The following is a 23,829-nucleotide window of genomic DNA, read 5'->3' as shown; positions in this document are numbered from 1 at the left end:
CCCCACATCTAGCACTCTGGCTCTGGCTGAAGGTAGAGGGTAACTACGTCAGGATGTTGGACATGAACTCGTTGAAGCGTTTGGAGTACTGCTCAGGGTTCACAGTTGAGATCTCCGCTCCCGCCTGTAATACACAGAGGCCCTAATCAGGAGGCTGTACCTAGGAGGGGCCTGGGTATTCAGGAGCCTCTGGCTCCACGTTAGAGTTGAATACTACCCCCCGCCCCCAACTGGGCAGGCCACCTTGAGAAATGGTTCCCATGTCTCAGAAGTGCCCTGGCCCCGCTCCTCTGATTCACAATCCAGGGCTGCTCCCACTGAAGCAGGAACAAGGCAATGGGGAGACGGCAGAGGGGCCCCAGAGCTCTGGGGGGGCCCCTGTTTAGAGAACAGTAGCTTGAAGCCCATGCAGAAACAGGCCTCTGGCGAGCAGTGTGGGCATGTAAACAAGGCTATTACTGGCGGTCAACAAGATGCATGACATGCCCAGCAGCCCTGGGGGAAGGAGCCAGAGAACTAGGGGAAAAGCAAGTTGGGCATATCAGCCAGCTGCAGGGAGGGGATGGGACGTAGATGGCGGAGAAAGAACACAAGGCAACCAGGTGGGCTGCTCTTCCTGGTCCCTGTCCTGGGAGAAGGGGCCACGAGAGCATCCCCTTCGAGCAGAAGGCCTCCCGGGGGGGGGGGGGGGGTCTGAGGCCCCACCCCCGGGCCCGGATGGAGACAAGAAGGACTCACCCCAGGGTGTCTGAGGCCCCACCCCCGGGCCCCGAAGGACTCACCCCGGGGTGTCTGAGGCCCCACCCCCGGGCCCAGATGGAGACACGAAGGACTCACCCCAGGGTGTCTGAGGCCCCACCCCCGGGCCCGGCCCGGATGGAGACACGAAGGACTCACCCCGGGGGGTCTGAGGCCCCGCCCCCGGGCCCGGATGGAGACACGAAGGACTCACCCCGTGTTTCACTGTTTTGGCAGCATGTGCAGCTTTCTTCTTAGCATCGTATGGCGTGAGGATATCGATGATGGCCATGAAGTAAACCTCCTTCTTGGGGGCACCTGAAGCGGGATGGGGAGCAGGAAAGGAGGAAGAGCAGGGAGAAGAGCAGAAAGCAGCTGGGTCCATAACCCTCCAGATACGACACCCAGATTCATCCCTATCACTTTGAATGTGAGGAAAGGAATGACCCATGGAGTTCTTCTTAGAAGCTTTCATAGCTCTTATCTTATTTGATCTTCACAGCCACCCTGTGGGGTTGACGTGACACCGTTTAGGAGGCTTTGTCCATCCCGTGAACCAGAGCCAAACCAGGCCTCAGCTATCCAGGACAAGCAAAGAGGTGAAGGAAGGCCCCAGCGCCCCAGAAGACAGCGTTACTGCTGGTGACCCAGGATGGAGGCAGAAAGGGGCCAAAGTCAGCAGTTACTAAGATGGAGGCCCACTGAAGTGGGGGAGGGCGGGTAGGATGAGGGCTGGGGGCGGGGCAGGCAGGCAGAGGTTCCTACTTACTTTCATGGCTTTTCATGGCATAGACATCAACAGAGGGATCAAATTCCCCAGGACCAAAGAACCGGGGAAAGCTGAGGAGGTTGCCAGGGCTGTCCGGAGGTGTGCCGTAGGAGCAGAGCAGGCTGCCCCCCGCCCCGTCGTGCTCACACTCCTCATCCTCCGCCCGCTCCTCCACCTCCATCTCCTCCTGCTCTGCCCGGTCCACATCGTGGATGCCCACCAGCAGGCTGTAGTCCATGATCTTCAGCTGTGCCAGGAACTAGGGGCGTGGGGGGAGGAGAGAGGGAAGGAAGAGGTTACAAGGGACATCTGGAGAGGCAAAGTGGCATCTGGAAAGGGGAGAAAAGGCATTCCTTTCAACTTAATTCTCCTATTCTGAAATACAGCAGAGAATAAGACATCAGAGCCTCTGCCCTCAACGAGCTCACTATCTAATGGAGAAGACAGTCACTCCACAAGGGCGAGGAGCTGCGGGAGTCGACAGCAGAGGGGAGAGGGCCTCCCTGAGGAAAGGAGTTGAGCCTGACCCAATGAATGAAGAGAAGTCAGGCAGGCAGAGGCTGCGGGAGTAAAAGTAGAAGGAGCACTGCAGGAAGAGGGAAGAGCCGATTCTGTCTGGGATCAAGAGGTGAGGTGAGGTGAGGTGGAGGAAAGAAATAATGGAACGCTGCACTGCGCATTTCTCATCCATCTAACAAGTGCTGGGAGCAGGATGGTATCTAAGTCTCCTGAGCCAGGACTCAATGACTTGGAGAAGAACAAAGAGCGTGGGAATGATACAGGATGGAAACGGCCAACTGGCATTCCAGTTTAACTAAGGTGACGCCACAGTCACTGGTCCAAGTCCTCTGTGAACTAGCCAGCAGCCACCATCAGCCATGTGCCAGGCATCCTGCCATGGTCACAAATGAACCTGCAGCACTGCAGGAAACTGTCTGACTGACTAGACGGAGAATCATAATAGGACCAGAGGGGCTCTATGCACAGGCCCAGAAGACAACTAAAAGCATAAGAAGCCCCAGTGGTAGGAGATCAGCAGAATCTCCTCAGGAAAGAAAGGTGAGGGGCACCATTGCAAGCACCTCTGGACAATGCCCTCTGAAGGCCGAAGGAGAAGGGACCAGGGTCCCAGAAAAGAGAGATTCTGTGAGCCGCACCCCCTCCCATCCATCTGCAAACATTTATAAAGTAACATGCAAGTGAAAACAAATGAATTGTGTTAACTGCCTTAAATTCTTCTTGAAAGCAGAGTAGGGAGAAAAGGAGGAAAAGGAGGAGAAAGACTCTGGACAAACCAAATGTCAGAATAAAAGCACAAACATAGTAGGGGGTGGTTAAGGTAAAGCTTACTAACAAAAATAAGTCTGTTAAACCCATGTTCGCAGGAGCATTATTCACAAGGAAGCAATCCAAGTGTGAGGGTTGATTTTATGTGTCAACTTGACTGGGCTACTGGGTGCCCAGAAATTGGGTCGAATATTATTCTGGATATGTCTGTGAGGGTGTTTATGGATGAGCTTAACATTTGAATTGGTAAATTGAGTAAAGCAGATTGCTCTCCCTAAAGTAGGTGGGCCTTGTCCAATCAGTCGAAGGGCTGAGAAGAACGAAAAGGCTGACTCTCCTGTGAGTAAAAGGGAACTCCTCCTGCCTAACTGCCTCTGAGCTGGGACATCAGTTTTTTCCTGCCTTCAGATGCAGACTGAAACATCAGTTCTTCCTGGGTCTCAAGCCTGCTGACCTCTGGACTAAAACTACACCATCAGGTCTCCTGGGTCTCTAGCTGGTCAACTGCAGATCTTGGGACATGTCAACCTCCATAATTATGTGAGCCAATTCCTTACAATAAACATCTACCTATCTCTCTACACCCTATTCTGTTTCTCTGGAGACTAGAAACTAGATTAATTAGTTAACCTTAACTAGTGACCAAGTGTCCATCAATGGATGAACAGGTAAACAAACTGTAGTATATTCATACAATGGAATATTACTCAGCCTCAAAAAGGAAGGACATTCTGACACATAGCACAACATGGATGATCCTTGAAGACATTACGGTAAGTGAAAATAAGCCAGACACAAAGGACAAACACTGTATGATCTACTTATATGAGATTCCTAGAGCCGTCAATTTCACAGAGACACAAAGTAGAATGGTGGTTGCCAGGGGCAAGGGAGAAGGGGGAATGGGGAATTAGTGTTTCTTGGGTACAGAGTTTTCGTTGGAGAAGATGAAAAAGTTCTGGAGATGGACGGTGGGGATGCTTGCACAACCATGTCAATGTACTTAATGCCACTCAACTTCAAAATGGTTAAGATAGTAAATTTTATGTTATGCATATTTTACCACAATAAAAAAAATAAAACATTTTCTGAAGTTTATAGAATTTGGTTTTAATGAACAGGCTCCCAATTGATTAAAATAGGAGACACTGGGACTTCCCTGGCAGTCCAGTGGCTAAGACTCTGTGCTCCCAATGCAGGGGACCCGGTTTCTATCCCCGGTCAAGGAACTAGATCCCACATGCCGTAACTAAAGATCCCGTACGCAGCAATGAAGCTCCGCGTGCCGCAACTAAGACCTGGCACAGCCAAATAAATATTAAAAAAAAAAAAAAAAAGGAGACACTGAATTATCAGATATCACATTCATTATTTACCACCTGTCCCCCCCAAAGGAACTTCTCCACAGGAAGTCCTGTTCCAACCAGAATGCTGCTAGGTAAGTGGAGAATCAGAGCCAGAGAAAGGCACGGTTGGCAGATCTTAACAGCTGGTTTCCTGTCACTCTGACAGCTGGATGCCCCCTCCACTACGGGGACACCACCAGAAAGGAAGCTTGAAGAGGGGTTGGAACAGACTAGAGAAGAGATGAGGGAAAGCACTCCAAACCGAGTTACACACGTTCTACTGGCACAAATTGTGTCCCCCCAAATGGAATGTACATTTGCACTAGCTTTAGATGCAAATACCTACCTACATGGCTCAAATCACCACCCTTCCTCTTGTCTACACTCCTGGGAAGTGGTGAATTCAATTTTTCTTAAGATTAAAGAGGTTTCTGCTCTGGGGACAAGAGGAGGTCCTGTTTAACCAAAGTAAAAACGAGGGTAAATATATACCTCTACATCCCGTTTCAGTTTTTCCAGGAAGTTCTTTTTACTCTCTTCTCCCACGTGCAACTTCTGCCCTTCATTGAGGAAGTCATTGTCTTTGAAGGTTGGCAAGTCCTTGGCCTGAGAGAGCAATAGCAGCGTTAGGCTGGTGGCCTGATTTGTTCACCCCAAGGAGTCCTCTGCTGGGGGCAATGGTACAGGAAAGGAAAGGGTCCTCAGCACAAAGGTGGCCAAGCTGCCAAACCAACAGCTCAGTCCAGGAGTCTACAGTCCCAGCTTCGGGCAGGCAGGGATGGCAAATATGTAGCACGAGTCAGACAATGAGGACTGACCAAAGGACTTCCTGCTGAGCCCTGAGACTACCTCAGAGCTCAAGCAGCCAGCCACCCACGGATTCAGGCTGGCCTGAGATGGAAACTGCTAGCCCTCCAGGACTATGAAGAACCCAGCAAGGGCAAAGGAAAAGGCTGGAGACCAAGGCCGAGGCCAAGGATGAGGACAGACACAAGCTCAGTGACACAGCATTTCACATCAACAGACCGCATGTCTGGGAACTAGGCTGGGGCGGCAGCAGAGGAAGGGACAGGATGGCCAACAGAAGGCGTTTTTGATTCCCAGCGACCCATTCCACAAGTGATCAGCACAGGCCCCAGCATACCTTCTCCTTGTCACTCGCTTCTCTGGCAACAGTAGAACCCTGAAAGGATAAGAGCCATCAGGAGAAGTCCAGCTGAGGCAAATTCCGTTGATCGAAAAAACATGCACCGGTCTTTAGGGAGAGGCAGCAGGTGAACTCAAGTAGGCTGGTTAGACTCCTAGAGGGGCCAGGAGGCAGCAACTTGTTCACTTCCTCTGTCACAGACCGCTTACAGAGCTCTGACTATACACCAGACACATGCTCAGAATATCGGGCTGAACGGAGAGACTCAGTCCCTGCCCTTAAGGAACTCTCCTTCTAACAGGGGAGACAGACAGTAAGCAGGAGTTACACGATTAATTAATCCATTAATTACAATGGTGCTCAGTGGTACAGGGGAGAAGGCAGGACTCTGAGAGCATGTAGTACAGGGGCAGGGTCCAGACTGGGGAGGGGCGGTGGCCAAAGCCTGCTTCCTAGAAGAACTGATTTTGAGCCGAGCTCGGAAGGTTAAGTAGGAAGTAATTAGGTGGGGGAAGGTGGAGGTGGAGAAAAGGGCAGGGAGAGAAAAGATCACAGGCAGCCTATGTGAGATCTGGGGAGGCGGAGAGCATGGGCACTGCAGGAACGGAAAGGAAACCAGTGCAGCCGCAGCAGAGAGAGGGAGAGTGGTGTGAGGAGACAGGAGTCAGGAAGCCAGGTTCAAGAACAACGGAGTGCTGTGGTTCACAGGCACACGTGTGTTTCTGTCCGTGTCTAGAAATGTGCTTGTGCTGTCAGTCCATGGGGCCTGGACAGCTGCCAGGGTGCCTGCGTCTGCACAGCCTGTCCCCGTACTGCTGCCCTCTGTGTGCACATCCCCCTGACAGGGGTGGAAAAACATCAATTGTTACATAAATATGGTACACTGGGGGCTTCAACAACCTCTTGTCACCGTCACCTGGACTTGAGACAGCCTTTGGCTCCTAAGAATTAGGCACATCAACTCCAGAGCCACTTGCCCATGCGAAAACATACACTCCGGCTTTCCCATTATGTGGAAGTTGGAGTCATGGCCCCTCCAAGCCTCAGGGAGAGGGAGGCCACAGAGCTGGGAAACACAGGGCCCCTTACCTTGAGGTCATACTTGCGGTGTACAGTGAGCCGATGGCTGAACACATTCCTGGTGACCACCATGTAGGTTTCTACGCCGTCCACAGTCAGGCGGTACATGCCCAGGAACTGTGGCAGAAGGGTATTGCCGTGACACTCCACTATGAACTAGAAAGGAAGGCAGGGAAGGAACAGGTGAAGGTGCCAGGATGGACGGGGCTCTTCCTGGGCTAACATGCTCCCTGGGATTCTAGCCTCTAGACCAGTGGTTTCCAAACTGGATTCTGTGAAGTCACGGGGGTTCCTCAGACTTACAACAGGTAACAGCCGCCACCACCCCTAACTGGCAAGGCAGAGGGAGAGGCTGAGCAGGCAGTGCAGAGCCCCTTTGGTTTCATCCGATTGGGATTCTGCAGGAAAATCACTGATCTAGGACTTGCATCTTCTCTGCCAGCCTGAAATGGGAAAGCCAAAGGGCAGAGAGAGGATGCAGAGGCAGGGCTGTGATGGGGTCGCCTGGGAAAACTGAATGGCTTCGTACCCAAAGCTCTCGCCCATGCCAGGCCCCAGGGTTTTCTGCTCTAACTCCCGAAACACCAGAAGTCCCTTTCAGCACCTCTCAGGTGGCCAGAGAGAAGCCAGCTTTCCCTGAAGACCCAGGCAGGCTTCGGACAGGCACTCCCTGCCTTTCTCATGGGCAAGTTCCAGATGAGAGGAGAATGGGAGTGGGAAAAGCAGCAGCCCTGCTGAGCCGACAGGACCTCTTTTAGAAGAAATGAGGCAGGTGCCAGAGTGTGAAAACTTTCCAACTCTGACGAGACACAGCTGTTCAACTGGGCCTGCATCCATAACGTGCCTTCATTTCTTTTCTCTTTTTCTCAAGTAGGCATTTCACCTCACAGAAACACGGCCCTGGGGGAGGGCAAGTGCTTGGTTATCAGGAGGTACCTGCCATTACCAAAGAGGACCAAGCCCTCCCCAAGAAGCTCTACCGGGGGCTCCTCTCCCTCTTCCACCAACCCATCCTCTGCTGTTGAGGCTCTTGACTCACCATACCTGGTGGTATTTCTTTAAGATGTTGTGCATCTCAGCCACATCCTCACTTGACACAGTCTTGATCACAAAGCGCCGGTCATAGGTGGTGAGAAAACGTGTGCCGCACCGGCCCTGGCTGTCGCTGTTGATGGGGGCGCTGCGCGTCACTGAATTCTGATGGACCAAGACAAAAGCTGGTCTTGGGAGGGGAATGAAGACTCTGACTTGTATTCTGAGTCTTCTCTTATGGGTCAGACTGCTCTAAGGCCAACAACACTGAGACAGATGGGACCTTATCCACCCCATTTCTCATGGGAAATTCACATCCTTCCCAAAAAGTCTTCCATAAGAGAGACAAGGGTTGTTCCTTACCACCTGCTCCTAATCCTTGACTGGGATGGGAAGAGGACTGACTGAAATATTTCTTTTCATTCTGATCCTAGAGAACTTGCTCTAGAAACTAAAACTCGGCCTCAGATGTTAGGGGCCTCGGCTCTAATCCTGATGCTCATGTGTAATAGGACCTTGGGTGAGCCACGGAACTTCTCTACTCTTGAGTTTCCTCACCTGCAACATGAGATGATTGTCCCAGTCTCTTGGGGGTGACGAAGACAAAGCTTAGGAAATATTCAAGAAGTCAAGCATAAAGAAGGAGTGGACACAGTCATCTTTATCTCCTGTATGTACCCTCATGCTGGAAAACCTTTCCCAAAGCAGGAAGCTGGTCCTCACCACTCTGCCCAACACCTCTCCCCTGACCTCAGACTCCTGTTTGTCTTTGCAGAGCTACGAGGCAGATCCGGGGAGCTTTTCTAGCTCTGTCCCTGCTCCTTCTCGGAGCCCCATTCCCATTAGAATCAGAAGGCAGGAGAAGCCTCAAGCGGGGAGGGAGTAGGGGAAGGTGTGAGTCAACCAAAGAGATGTGTTCACCGAGCAGATGCTGGGAAAAGACCTTCGGGAGGTCACAAGACAGAGGGTTGACAAGCATAATTCTACCCCTGCCTCATTTCCAGGCAGCATTTCCTGTCTCTTTAAGTCACTGGTAGTCTAAGAGCAGAGAGTCCCCTCCCTGAACACCATCTTCCCTGCCTCTATTTCAGTCTTGAGCACAATTATTTGCCCAAAAGTTTATTAGAGAAAAAATACAGGATGTGGCTAGATGGCCAAGGGGAAGGGAAAGAGCCACCATGGAAGGAAGATACCCGAGCAACCTTGCCAATAATGGCAAGAAGTTTTCCAAAAACCTCATGCTCCAATCAGGGCATGACTTAGTTCAGGGTCTGGTCCCAATAGGAGGGGCTGGAGGCCCTCCCAGCACCTCCTGGACATGGCTGGTCCTGACTGTGCAAGTCCCTGGCACCTCTTCCTCCTCTCACGTTCCCTCACCCTCCTCTTCAGGAGGCCCCCTGGATGGAGGACAGAGGAGAAGGAGACCCTGCTTCTCATGATCTACTCTGTGAAAGACTTCCTGGGAGCGGGATGGGAGGAATGACAGTATCTTACAAGATGCGAGCATGCATTTTAGATTTCACTAGGCTGTACACTCCTTTTTTCCCCCAACAGACAACTGAAAATCAGCTGTATTTCCTACTGCTGCACAAGTGAAGTGGAAAATTCTCCCACCTTCACCACCAGGCTGTCTGCCAGGGGAGGAAGTCCAAGGAAGGTGCTCGGTGGAGAAGTAACAGAAGCCCCAGACAATGAGTCAGACTAGAATGTCCCTGATATTGGGACTGATTCCTCCCAATAGGCCAAAGGCCTCTGTGACATCATCACCCCCTGAAGGAGGCAGCTGCCCTGCCATGCCTAGCCCCCCTCCCAACATTAGGACAGGGGAGTTTAGGAGGTGGCACTCATACCTGGCAAGAAGTTATACTACCCTTGAAGTCTTCCTTTTATAATCTGTCTTATCAGCTTTAAGAGGCCTCATCTCCCGCTGGCAATAATTCTCTCTTTTAAGTCAAACTACGAAGGAGAAGGGTTCTTCAGCCTAGACTGGGAATGTCAGACTAAAATGAAGCAGCTTCCGTAGACCCCTCTCCCTCCCACTGTGCTCCCTCCCAGGGAGAGGAGCCTGAGCCTGTGAGGCATCATGAGAAGCACTTCTAAGGCCCTCACTCCTCCAAGAGCCCACCAACACTGGAGAAAGACTGCCTGGGCTGGAGTGAGACAGGACAGGAAGACGCAGCACAAGAACAGTAGACACGTTTGGTTCCCTACTTGTCCTGTGGCTTCCTGACCCCCCTCCACTCCCTAACCCCTACGATTTTGCAAAGACACCCCATACCTGGTAATCCTGATCATCAATCCCGAACCTCTCCCGGAGATTTCGGAACACCATGGGGCAGTACTCCTTAAACTTAAAGCGGCTGGGGAGGTTCTCTCTGGGGAAAAGCAGAGACATGTTCTTGTGAACTTCTTATTCCTCTAACTCATACACCAGGACTTCTCAAAGTGTGGTCCACAGGTCACCTGGATCGGAACAATCTGCAGCACTGAAAATGTAGGCTGCTAAGCCCTCAGCCTTCTGGAGGTCAGTCTAGAAATCTGCATTTTTAACACACTCTCCAGGTGATTCTGAGCATGTAAAAGTTTAAAAACTTCACATTCCTTGTATATACTTTGTAAAAATTAATCTAGCTGTATTCTTATGATTTGTGTACTTTTTCTGAGGACATGCTATCTTTCAATAAAATTTACATTAAAGGGAAAAAAAAACCTTACCTGCAGAGAAGTGAGACTGAGTGTTGGCCCTACTTCACAAGTGCTGTACTTGCTGCAGGTAGGTGGCCGCATGTGAAGAGCTGCTGTGAGGTAAATGTCAGTCTGACTGCTAAAGGGAAAGGCTTTTCTCATCAAAGGACCCCCCTCCTCTGGAGATGCTCCTATCAATACATCCTGAAGATGGTTACACCCAGCGAGTCCTGCCCTTGGCTTCCACTGGGATGGAAGGGTGCTTTAGATTGAAGAGGTCCTCAGTCAACTGACTGGGATCCCATCTTTCCATGAAGCCTCGTTTGCTGGCTGCTGGCACCAGTCTACGTCCTCCCCACTCCTTAGTCAATCCACAGACTCCCAGGAGGAAGGAGATCACCTTGAAGGGATGCCTCCTCCAAATCCTCCATCTTGACAACAGTCAACCTGCTTGGGAACTCCCTTTCAGAAACATGGCCCTCTGTTCTCATCACAAGGAAAACAATTTTTTTTCTATTTCTTTAATTCTGTATCTATATGAGAGGATGGCTATTCACTAAACTTATTGTGACAATCGTTTCATGATGTATGTTAAGTCAAATCATTATGCTGGACACCTTAAACTTACACAGTGCTGTATGTCAATTATATCTCAATAAAACTGAGGGGAAAAAAAAAAAGAAATATGTCCCTCTGACTACTCCAGGATGGTAGACTTCAAGGAAATAAAAAGCAGTGGCCTCTCATGAAGGCAGGGGCCTGATCTTCTAGTAAACAGCACTGCAGTCTAATAACTAGCATGTAAACAGTTGTTGAAAAGACAAAAGGAATCAAGAAAGATGAAAAAACAAATAAAGATACTGGATGTCCACTTTAGGCCAAGATGTCAATGTGGTGGACACCATGGACCCTGGTACAATGGCCACACCTGAGCCCTGACCTCTGGCACAGAACAATCCCCTTTCCTGCCTCACAGGGTAGCACTGCCTCTCTTTCCTTAGGTGGTGTGATACTGGATATAATAACAAATATATACTTAGTCTTTGTCCTTGTTTCTGGCACAGAGCTCCTAAAATCTTTGGAATTTCCTAAGTGGTAAGAGTAATAAAGGTGTCTTGTTATCTGTAACAAACCCCCCTCAATCACACCTGAATTTACGTTAACGAGGTGACTTTTGTTAAGCCTCTAAGGATGGGTGCTCTTTGCCGGGGAACCAACCAGGACTAGAGGGTTGGAACTTTCAGTCCCATACCCCTGACTTCCAGGGAGGGGAGAGGGGCTAGAGGCTGAATCAGTCGCCAGTGGCCAGCGACTTAATCAATCACGCTGTCATAAAAAAGTCCCCATAAAAATCCAAAAGGACAGGGTTCGAGAGCTTCCAGGTTGGTGAACACGTGGAGGTTTGGGGCAGGTGGTGTGCCTGGAGAGGGCATGGAAGCTCCCTGCCCCTTCCCACATACCTTGCCCTATGCCTCTCTTCCATCTGGCTGTTCCTGAGTTGTATCCTTTTATAAAAAACCGGTAATCTAGTACGTAAACTGTCTTCCTGAGTTCTGTGAGCTACTCAAGCAAATTAATCCAACCCAAGGGGGAGGGTCATGGGAACCTCTGATCTACAGCAAATTGGTCAGAAGCACAGGTGACAACCTGGACTGGAGACTGGGGTCCGAAGTGGGGTGGAGGGGCAGTCCTGTGGGACTCAGCCCTTAACCTGTGAGACCTGATGCTAACTCCAGGTCGAGAGTGTCAGAACTGAACTGAATTGTAGGATGCCTAGTTAGTGTCCTACAGAATTGCTTGATGTGTGGGAAACACACACATTTGGTATTAGAAGTGAGTAGTGATGTGAGAGTAGAGGAGAAACAGTTTTTCTTCTATACAGGTGGCCACTTAGCAAGTAGCAGCTATGAAGACAGACAGCTTCTAGAATATGATGTTGTTACTTACTATGGCAGAGAGAGGCCACTAATGGATGTTTTCAAATCAAGCTTCTCCTCTGGGCTAACAGTCTGGGAATGGTGGGGTGACAGAGCCCAGCTGGTGAGGTGGTGGAGACGGTGAGACAATGGAGAGTGGAACCAGGATTCAAATGCAGAAAGGAAGAGAGTGTGAGCTGCAAATATTTCCTTGGGTGACCCACAGGAGGATGAAAAAGCAAGGCCTCTAAAGGGCTTACAGCAAGCCCCAAACTGTGCCAGGTGAGGCAGCTGCGCCATCAAAGTCCGAGACAAAGACACCAGTGTTAATCCAAGAAGCCACAATGAGCAAAAACGGGAAGAATGATTTTAGATAGCGCCCCTGGGCACCATGCTCAGCCTGTTGTTCACACGCTAGTTGGAAAGAAAGAAGCTTGGCTGCATCCCAGGCCAGGAACATGCCTGGCAGCTTCTTGCCTCAGACTAAGATCAAGATAGGGCCACTGCTGTCAGCCTCATACTAGATACCTCAGCTCCCGAGCAGCTCACTGTTAACTAAACTGGCCCTAGATGAATCACCCTGGGCTGAGCCACAAGCCCTGAGGGACACTGGAGGTAGGCTGATAAAGGACTGAGATGACAGGACGGCACAAGGGGGAGAGGCACATAATGAATGCATTTTCCCAGCCAGTTTTTCAGCTCTGTGAGCCAGGTGTTGCTGTCACACCCTGCTAGGTGCTTGCCTGTCCTCACCACGGTGAGGTTTGGGAAGCTCTCTGCCTTGAGGGAAGGAACTGCCACAAAACCTGAGCCCACTCAGCAGGCAACTTACTTATTGAAGAGATGATTGTCCACCTTGATCTTGCTGTATGCTTTGAAGTCATCTGGCATTAGCATGACAGGGACAGGGACATTGCTCAGCTCATTGATCTGCAAAGCAAGGGGAAAGTGAGGTTCTCAGCCAAGGCACCTGCCTCAGAGAGAAAATATGCTACACCGTGGATGCCACCATCTCACCAAACACATGTCCATGGATTCCCTCCTTGTCTTTTTTTTTTTTTTTTCTTTGGCGGTACTCGGGCCTCTCTCACTGTTGTGGCCTCTCCCACTGCGGAGCACAGGCTCCGGACGCGCAGGCCCAGCGGCCATGGCTCACGGGCCCAGCCGCTCTGTGGCATGTGGGATTTTCCCAGACCGGAGCACGAACCCGTGTCCCCTGCATCAGCAGGCGGACTCTCAACCACTGCGCCACCAGGGAAGCCCCCCTCCTTGTCTTTATTTCTGTTCTTTTCTTCAAATAAGTTCCCAACTTCATCTCTACCTACTGAAATTCTCTCCACCTGATAAGGTCCAGCTCAAAAGGCACCTCCCCTATGAAGCTTTCCATGATTCTCTAGACCATAAATGTTCTTTCCTATCTCGGGATTCCTGAAGCATTGTTTGTATCCATCCTTTGGCCATCTCACAGCCTCCCTCACGTTGCAGTTAATGCTTACAAACCTCACAAGCCTGCTTGACTATAAGCTAGGCAAGATCCTATCACTGATCTTTGTAAGCAAAGATCATCTAACTGACCTTGGAGGCTCCACACATGGTACTTGGCACCACGATTTGCATATGGCAGGTACTATATATGTATTTATCAAATGCAATAATACATGGATCTATGAGTAAATATCACCCAACCTATGTGAGTATTAATTGAGGGCTTTGAACATCTTCATTACAATTGGGGATCACTCAAGAAATCAGCCTGGGGCAAGAAAAAAGCTGGATGGGTTTATGTGGGTATGTAACTCTTATCTCCAAAGTAAAGGATTAAATTTAAAGTGAGCAGAAGAGGTAGACATCTGGCCACTGGCTCGTTCTTACTCTCCTAAATAAAGCAGGGCCAGGCCCTAAAGCCATGTCCTCTCTTGTGCTGAACTGGGGGAGATGCGGGAGGGTGCCTTGCCCCCACTGCAAACAAACCTTCTCAATGTCCTTCATCCCCCCTTCAGGGAGCTGGAGGCTGCACAGGGAACTGGCTTCCCATTGGTGCAGAGCTGAGAGGGCAGCTCCTGCCCTTCCCCATCCCCAGTTTAGCCAATTAGTGGTCTAATTAGCCACAGATGTCCTCTCCCATCACAGCAGAGTATTTGACATTTGACCCTCAACCCAGTTGCCACTAATGCATTCAGGATTTAGAGAGGAAACCTTAGTCCCGACTTAATGGATAGGGGGCAGGGGGAGCACAGTCTTGTGTCTCCTGGATACTTTCGTTGCAAATCCTATTATCTCAATGAGGCCCCATGTGGCAGTGAGGGAATAACCTAGTCATTAGGACTCCTCCAGGAGCATAAATGGGGGGAAATACCATGTAATTTGCTGCTCCTTTCATGTTCCAAACCTTTTTTATTTAGAAATGTCAGAGGATGGAGGAAGTTCAAGTTAATGTAGTAACTGGGCTGGGGAAACCATACCTTCCTAGAACTGGTGAAAAACTCAATTTACTCACAGGGAAATGAAGGAAGGCATAGGAGTGTATGTGTATGGGGAGGGGCCATAGGGTAGCAGTGTAAGTTGGCAGTGGGGCAGAGACAATAAACTGCTGGCATAACTGACTGGCATAAACGTAAAAGTACAGCGTGTATGATTCCATTTATATGAAATTCTAGAATCTATAGCGACAGAAATCCAGTAAGAGGCTGCCTGGGTTGTGAGGGGTGTGGATGATTATAAAGGGATGTAAGAGGCACAATTCTAGGCTATTAGAAATGTTCTATATGTTGTTTAGGATGATGACTACATGAGTACATCATTTTGTCTAAAGTCCTCAAATCGTACACTTAAAATTCCCAGCATCCAGGTCTGAGATGCCCACCACTGGCTCAACAGCCACAGAAAAAAAGTTCTGCCAGTTACCATTCCAGGGGGTGCTCACAGGGCAAGCTGGTTGTTTAGTGAGCGACTAGAGAGGAAACCATTTCGCATCATTTTTCTGCCAATAGAAACAATTCATTGTAGCTGTCCCACTTCCTTTTTCCTGGCATATTAAGCCTGGCTCTGAGAGTTTAAAAAAGTTAAGTTCTGCCTTTTCTAGCTTATTCCACCATGCTAGAAAGAACATATCACTGGCTCAAAGAATATGGTTTTATACCAAAAGGTTCTAGTATCTGCTACTGATTGATTTGGGTTAGTCTAAAATCCAGACTCTATGCCATGGCCAGGGCTTGTTACTGGGAGAACTAGGAAAGACTAAAACACTTGCTTGCGAGGGGTCAATTGCCCCTTAGCCAGGATGAATTATTCTAATAAGAGCTATTCAGGGATGTTCCATTCCTTAATTCTCTGTGTAATTCTAAGTGCAGCATAGCTTGAATAGTTGTAAGCTGGTCAGTTTTTAGTTCTCAATTCATCTCTATTCTTGACTATAGGAATTTCTAACAGATAATATATTGCTGAACAATCCATAAGCTGAACTACGTAGACTCACCCTCATTTCCACTGGGCCACATGTAGATGATTCACTCTAGGGATCAGCTGTACTATTTTTTCTTTTTTTTAGTTGTGCTAAATTTTACATCCCCAGAGAGTTCTATTCAATTTCAGTTGAACAAGCACTTACTGAAATACCTACTACATGCTTCATTTTATGTTAGGGAGAAGGGGGTGTGCAGCAAGGGAAGCGTTGTGTGCACTGTGCACACAAAAGTGGGAGGCTTATCCTTTTAGCCGGGAGATGACACAAACCTATGATACAGTAAATCTGGAAGTCAAGGAGCATTTAAGTAAGTGAGAACACAGGGACGGTGAACAGAACAGCCATGTCAGAGGAGGGTGAGGTTAATATGGTCAGAGTCAGGCTCCCAGTCCTTACACATCAGGCTAGAAACGGAACCTAATGCCCCTCCTGGTATTGCCAAGAGCACTTGACACTGGAAGAACCCACAACAAGATCACGTTACACCCTGCCTAAAAATCTTCCACGGCTCCTCACCAACCTCAGGGTAAAGTTTTAACTCCTTCAGCCTAGCAATTAAGGTCTTTCCTGATCTGGCTCAGACTCTGCCAAACTTCTATTCAGTTAACTTCTACTCAGTGTAGCCTTACTATGTGCCAGAAGCTGGGGATACAAAAATGAAAAGATATGGTCTCTGTTTACCTGGGAAGACAGATAACAAATAACAAATACAACGTGATGAGTGCTACAGAGTTATGAATAAAGGTAGACGGAAAAGTAGCTTAAGAAATGATTGATTCTGCATGGGCATGGGAGAGCTGGTGGCTAGAGGAAGCTATAGAGAAATACCTGTGAGAAAGGCCTACGAGGGTAGTTCTCCAAAAAAAAAAGGAACAAAACACAAAACCCGAGGAAGGGAATCCCAGCTGTGGGAACAGTCGGAAACAAGCCTCAGAGCTGTAAAAGTATACTGCCCGTTTTAGGTAGGCGGGCGGGGGGACAGTGGCAGGGTAGGACAGAGGTAATAAGTAGTGGAGGGAGACAGTACAGGAAAGACAGGTGAGCAGCCTCGCATATTATCAATATTAGTAAATAACAGCTGCTTCTATTTATGGAATGTCTGTAAGTGGCCAGTGCTTTATATTATTATATATTATATATCATATATCTCACATATATATCCTATTCTATATTTCTAATATTTAATAGTCACATTAATTATTATTAATCTGATTTTGCCTTTTGCAAAAGGTTCAAGGCACCTCGCTCAAGGTCACACAGACAATATGTGTAGAGTCAGGATTTGCTCCCAGGTCTGCTGGTGCCAAAACCTGGGCTCTGTTACACTGTGCTGTGCAATCCTTCTTATGGGCAGCTACCCTGGCTAAGGTAGTGTTTTCCATTCCTTTCCTCTGTCCTAATAATCTGCAAGGAAAGTGTTATGCTCATTTCATAGAAAAGGAAAATGAATCTCAGAGAGAAAAATTACTACTCCAAAGCTATACTAAGGGACATAGCCTGAATTTGAACTTAGTTTGTCCACTATATGATAAATTTGGACTTAACTCTGCAGGCAATGGGAAGTCCTCTCAGGTTTAAGTCCTCTCAGGTTTAAGTCTGGGAATTCACATGATCAGATGGGTGATACAAGAAGGTAATTCTGAAATCAAAATCAAGGAAGGATTGGACAGGGCAAAGACAAGAAGCAGCAAGACCATTTACGGGGCTATTACAATAGTTCAGGTAGCAGACTATGGCAGCAAGACTAGAAGAAGCTTGAATAAAGCTAACAGAATCAGCCAAGATCTCACTAAATAACACTTCTGTGAAAGCTTCCCTGTCTTCCCCAGGCTGAACTAGTTACTCATTCCCATGTGCATCTTTATATCGTAAATAGCACATTCGCTTGGGTTATTGTTTGCTTACGTGTTTCATTTCTCCACTAGACTGTGAGCCCCTAGAAGGAAGAGACTACCTTACCCATTTTGATGTCCCTAGCAGAATGGCTGGCACAATTAGTTATACAATAAATGTTGGTTGGAGGGATGGATGGCTAGAAAAGGGGGACTGAAAGATGGCTAACACTAGGATAAAAAGAAAAAGAGATAGCAAAGCTGCTGTGACCATGCCTAAGGTTCACGGCCTGGAAGATGGGAAAGATGATTAAGGTTAGCTACTGAGGCTATGACCAGAATGTAGAGTCTTAAATGCCAGGGAGAGGAGAATAAAGGAGAGTGACCAAAAGCTCTGAAGCATGAAAGGTTGTGACTAAAGCGATGTTTCAGGAAGATGTGCCTTTCCTTTACTATCTAGCACATTTCTCGGCCAACCGCCTTCACCTTCAGCAGAAATGCACTTGCGGAATGCAAACTCATTGGAGTAGCACGATAAACAGAACATATTAGGATGGTAAATGTGTTGTATCTCACATCATGTAAGTGGTTTTTGGATTATCCACAAGATTGACTCTATGAGCCATCAGCATAAATAATGAGGAGGCTAAACAAGCTGAGTGAGAAACAACTTAGAAGCAGAGGGTTTACCCTGTGCTGATCCTACTGGACATGAGAATTCAGTCACTAGTTCTAGTCCGGTGAACTTCTGATTCCAGAAGCCTCCACTTCCCTCTGCGACCTTCATAGGGATTGCTACCCAGGAGGCGCGCGTTGGGCATGCAGGCTTCCTGACATGTCCCAGGGTTCTGTGGGTGGCTCATCAATGGGCTGGCCACCACTGACAATCATTTGTTACCTGCCACCATCAGAAAACATGACGTGTTGGGGAACACATTCCCGAGACCAAGGAGGTCCAAGCGAGATGTGAAACTCCAGAAAGGAAAGGGGCAAGAACAGAGAGCCACAGGTGCCAACAAATCCACCCCTGGGTTTATTCCTCCTTTTTACACCTTGGTTTTTCTTTTCCTGTTTGAGTCCCAGTGTTCTCTGTGAGGTGGGAAGGTGTGCTGAAGGACAAATTCATCCAAAGGCTTCACTAGAGCAGGAATATTTACTAAAGATTTTTTTTTTGGCCACGCTGCACGGCACATGGGATCTTAGCTCCCAGGGATCAAACCCATGCCCCCTGCATTGGAAGCGTGGAGTCTTAACCACTGGACTGCCAGGGAAGTCCCTATTTACTAAAGATTTTTAAAGTAGCAGGAAAAGAGAAAAAGGCAGGGAAAGGAGGTTCTGGGTCTGCATTAGGCAAAGAAAATGTGTGGACAGAATGGGGGTAGAATGTGGGAGAGAACTGAGCAGACTTAAGAATAAATCTGTTCCTCACACCATTCACAAAAATTGACTCAAAATGGATTACAGATCTAAATGTAAGAGCTAAAACTAAAAGAGTTTTTCTTAGAAAACGCTGAGTTTTTCTTAGAAGAAAATATAGGAGTAAATCTTCACGATCTTGGGTTAAGCAAACCCTTCTTAGATATGACACCAAAAGTACAAACAACCAGAGGAAAATAGATAAATTGGACTTTAGCAAAATTAAAAACTTGAGCTTCAAAAGATACCATCAAGAAAGTAAAAAAGGGCTTCCCTGGTGGCGCAGTGGTTAAGAATCTGCCTGCCAATGCAGGCAACACAGGTTCAAGCCCTGGTCCGGGAGGATCCCACATGCCGCGGAGCAACTAAGCCCGTGCGCCACAACTGCTGAGCCTGTGCTCTAGAGCCCGCGAGCCACAACTACTGAGCCTGCACACTGCAACTACTGAAGCCCACGTGCCTAGAGCCCATGCTCCACAGCAAGAGAAGCCACTGCATGAGAAGCCCATGCACTGCAACGAAGAGTAGCTCCTGCTCGCTGCAACTAGAGAAAGCCCGCGCACAGCAACAAAGACCCAACACAGCCAAAAATGAATTAATTAATTAATTTAAAAAGAAAGTAAAAAAGATAACCCAAAGAATGGGATAAAATATTTGCAAATCATGTATCTGCTAAGGGACTTGTATCTACAATATATAAAGAACTCTTGCAAGTTAATAATAAAAAGACAAATAGCCCAATTTAAAAATGGGCAAAAGGTAATTGGCAAAGGATCTTAATAGATATGTCTCCAGTGAAAATATACAACTGGCCAATAAGCACATGAAAAGATGTTCAACGTTGTTAGCTATCTGGGAAATGCAAATCAAAATCACAATGAGATACCATTTCAAATCCACTAGGGTGGCTATAATGAAAAAGACAGACAATAACAAGTGTTGACAGGATGTGGAGAAATTGGAACCCACACACACTGCGGGTGGAAATGTAAAATGGTGCAGTCACTTTGAAGAACCAGTCAGGCAGCTTTCCAAATAGTTAAACGTAGTTACCATCAACTTCCCCTATTCCTTCTAATCACTGGGATGAGGCTTCATACATACCCGGTTCCTAAAATGGCCAACAGGTTATCAAGCCAGGTCTGCCTCCTCCGGTCTCCACACCCCTCTCCCAGGCCACCTCTTCCCTAACTCCAGACCCTCTGGGCTGTATTTCATTCACTAAAACTCTGGTTTTCTCTCTCTATTAGTTCTCCCCTGACAGATCCAAAGTCTTCTGATTTTTTTCTCCCTGTTTCCTACACAGTCTTCCTCCGCAAAGTCCAGGGGCTGCATGTCTTGTCCACAAGAGGAGCTCCTGTTACAACACTGAGTTCAAAGGCCTCTTTTTCCACCCAGAAGTAAACCAACCACCTCATGAGAGAGTATGTAACTGACTTGTACTACAGATAAAGACATATCCATCCTTCACGTCTCATACACCATCAACCATAGACCGTCACAGCCTAAATGCTTAAATGGGTGAGAAACTAAAGAATCAAAGAAAAGGTGGTAACTGAAAACTCAGACTGCAAAAAGTTGCAACGATGGGCTTCTGAAGGAAGGTGACCTCCAAGAAACGCCATCAATCCACCAAAACAATGTGGTCCTGACCCCCTTGAGAGCTGCAAGATTTTATAGTCTTCTGGGGAGATGCTCCATTTCCCAAGGGGACCCACGAAGTCCTAGACCTTATTGCAGGCTAAGCGAAAGCAAGAAAACTTTTGACTAACTGAGCTCCAAAGCTCGGCCTGTCCAGGGCAGTGGTGCCCAGTGCATTTCCCCCTGAGGTGTTCGCTCATTATGTCCAGAGGCTTGGGTCTTGCTTAAAGTCAATGCCTTCCCAGCTAGCTCTCAAACAAACTTTCTTAAAGTTAGCAAAACTAGAGGGTGACTAGGAATCACAGATGCCTCTTCATCTGCCAGAGACTCATTGCCTGCCTATCAGAAAACCAAGCACCACATAACACTCCTGGGAACTGGCAGGCACAGGCACACACTCCTGACCGTAACATTCAGGTTCTCTAACAAGACCATAATTCCCATCTGTCCTGGCACTTGGATGAGAGGCAGGACAAGGAAAAGGAGGCAAAGAAAACGAGACCTCCTATTCAAGCACCACCATCGGCCAACACAGCCCACAGGACTGGACGACGAGCTGCGTCTTTTGTTGTAACCACAGGCGACCTAATCCTCCATCCAGGGCCTCCATTTCTTCATGTATAAAATAAGGGGCCCGAAGTCCCTTACGACTAGCTGTAACATTCCTGACTCTCAGACCTCTACCGATTCTCCATACAGACAGGATGCTTCCTAGTGAGAAACAAGCTGCACAACAAAATCAAGGATTGATTTCAAGGCAGGGACACAGGGTTCACATTTTGATGACCCAGTTTCCCTTGCAATGTTGTCAGATGACCCCTGAGGCAGCAGGAAGCAGTGGCAACAAATGCTGCTGGACTACTGAATCAAAGCAGCTCCCAGAAGTCTAGGCATTAAACCAGCGGTTCTCCCTACCCTGGCCAGGATGTCCACCTCGGCGAGGTTATTGAAAACAGTAACCTGCCCGAGACCCCCATGTGCACTTCTGTATTAGCAGTAAGGATCTAAAACCCCGGCTCAGACTATGGTTCGTCAATCTCCAGCCAGAGGCTCTTCTAGAAAAGCAAAGCAAAGAGTCCTGCTGGCCCTGCGCCCCTTTGTCATCATTTGGTCTTGTGGGCAATTTCAAGTGCTCAGAAAAGTCAGGGAGCCTAAAGAACTGATATTCACGGGAAACTCAAGCCATTAGCTTCATTTTTCTCATTCCAAACTTTTAGTTGGTGAAGCTGGCATTTCAGGTCCTCTTACTTCCTCTTCTCATTTCCGGTGTAGGGACTCAATGAAATGGTCAGAACGCAAGGAGCAAGTGGCTGGAAGAGAAAGAAGATCCCAAACAAACAGGACACAAATGAAGTCCTCCAGATCAAACACTGTGCGGGGCTCCAACTTCCTAACAGGAGCTGTTGGCCAATCTCAAAACACCCCAAGGATCCAGGAAACCTCTCTCTCACCTTAATCACTGTCCATTTTCACATCCTCATGACCATACAGTAGAAAGCTCAGTAACTGAGAAGTCAACATCTTTGACATGAACACCACAGTATTCAGGAAGACACATCATTTCTACTATGAGTGGTCCTCATAAGCAGGCCTCACCTTCTCTCAAATGGTTACATTCTCCCTTCTCCCTAACCCAGGAAGACCCTGGTAAAGTGTCTGTGGTCCAAGGAAGCCTGTGCTTCTTCAGTTGATACATCTCGTTCAAGAAGAAAAAAAGGAAACCCAAGGAGGATTTGCAGTCAGTGGCCAGGAGGTCTGGAGGATGGGGAAACTCTGAGCAGTCACACCAAGCAAACGACCAGAAATAGAGGAATACTCAGGCAGGCCAGTGCCACCTGCCCTGTCAACTGGACAGTGAGCTAGGCAGCCAATTATAAGGAACATGGGGGAAAACAAATGCAACAAACGGGGTGAGGCGAGAAGAGAGGAAGAAGGGATGAAAGCCATTCCACCCCACCCAGGCCTTCCCTCTGCGCTCCAGGAGCTGCTCGAAGCCAGACGCAGGAAGCTTGAGGGACTGGAGAGGAGGGAAGGACGCGACGGCATACCACCGACGGTGACACCAGGCCTCGCGTGGCGCGCGGGGAGGCACACCCGGCCGGGACGGCGTGCAAGGGTGGGGTGGGCGTGCAACTGGCTTGCCAAGGGGTTGCAGGCGTCACTGGCGGGGCCCGCCGGGCAAAGGCCCGGGACTGCGGGGGGCGTGAGCACGCGCGGGGCCGCGCTCGGAGGGGCGCGCGCCGGGGAGCTGGTTACCGTGTGGTTCACCCCCCACATCAGGACGCTGAGGATCGGCTCGCTGGCCCGAAATAGCTTCACTTTCTGGCACACGAAATGCTTCTTCTTGGTCTTGGTCTTGCTGGCGCTGAGCGGCGCCACCGCCACCGCCGTGGTGCTGGTGCAGTTGGACGACATGCCCGGGGCGGCGGCGGCGGCAGAGAAAGGGGGGGCGTCCGAGACGGCACACAAGCCAGCGGTCCCAGGCCTCCCCCGGACCGATCACCACCCCCGCTCCCTCACCGCGCCATGGTCGCGCCCGTCCCGTTACCTCCCCACCCCGCCCCGGTGGTTCCGTCCGCCCCACGCTCCGCCCTTCCCGCCCCGCCCCAGGGAGCCGGCAGGCCCGCTCCGCACCCCGCCCCCGGGCGGTGCAGCAGCCCCGCAGTCACCAGGCCCTTTCCTCCCCGCCTGCGTGGTATCGCCCGTTTGGGGGAGGCAGCGGCCGCCAGGCCCGCTCCTCCTTCCCGGGCCTGACAGGAACTGAGCCGGCCTCCGCGCGCCTCAGAGCCCCGCGGCCGAGCGGGGAGGGGAGGAGGGCTGGGTAGGTCTCGCTGTCTACCGCGGGAGGGTCTCCCTGTTCGGGGCCCCAAAATTTAGCGTTTGGCTCTTTCCTCAACCTGACGTGCCAAGATGGCGGCGGCGCCACTGCTCCGGAGGGGAGGAGGGGCGGAGGGGCGGGAATGCGAGGAGGGTGGGACGTACCATCCCCACCCCGGGGGAGAGAGGAGGACCACAGCGAGGGGTAAAGTCCTGCCGGGAAAGGAAAGAAACGCCCCCTCGCTGCACCCAGGCGTGGATCTTCCCACTCCCCTGGGCCCCGGTGCTCGCTTCACCCGCAGGACACGCCTCCTCCCCCCAGAGCCAATGAGAGGAGCCAGCCGGGAGCCCTGGGTTTTATGAATGGGTCCCGCTCCCACCCACTGGCTGCCGACCTCCTCCCGCCAAAGGGTCCAGTTAAGGGACAGGCCGGCACCGTAAGACACCTATCCTTCGGTAGAGAATTATAATCATCTTACTCCCTGGCTCACTCGATGAAATCTTTGAGTAAACTGTCCACGGTTTGTTACATAATTCCTCTCAGACTAAGGCTCTCCATTTTATACTGGACACAAATTGCGGATCAATATTGTTCTGTATGGGAATTCGTTACTCAGCACAGGTGGCTTTTTGCACAGTTACAAAAATAAATGTAGCCTT

General features: G+C 49.4%; 1 protein-coding gene across 1 annotated transcript; it reads right to left on the bottom strand.

The window, feature by feature from the left end:
* On the bottom strand, window positions 1–22,839 carry PIP4K2B (phosphatidylinositol-5-phosphate 4-kinase type 2 beta). Its single transcript, XM_082860352.1, has 10 exons — window positions 22,609–22,839; window positions 12,833–12,930; window positions 9,678–9,774; window positions 7,412–7,564; window positions 6,377–6,523; window positions 5,285–5,323; window positions 4,633–4,746; window positions 1,508–1,766; window positions 953–1,056; window positions 1–124 (listed from the first exon to the last, which is right to left on the bottom strand). The coding sequence occupies exons 1-10, from the start codon at window positions 22,765–22,767 to the stop codon at window positions 44–46; spliced, it is 1,251 nt and encodes a 416-aa protein (XP_082716478.1). The 5' UTR covers window positions 22,768–22,839; the 3' UTR covers window positions 1–43.
* Window positions 22,840–23,829: the final 990 nt, after the last annotated feature.

Source organism: Leucopleurus acutus (assembly GCF_964270905.1).
Source record: "Leucopleurus acutus genome assembly, chromosome: 19".
Taxonomy (NCBI): domain Eukaryota; kingdom Metazoa; phylum Chordata; class Mammalia; order Artiodactyla; family Delphinidae; genus Leucopleurus; species Leucopleurus acutus.
Note: the sequence above shows the minus strand (reverse complement) of the source record. Positions and strands in the feature narration are given on the sequence as shown.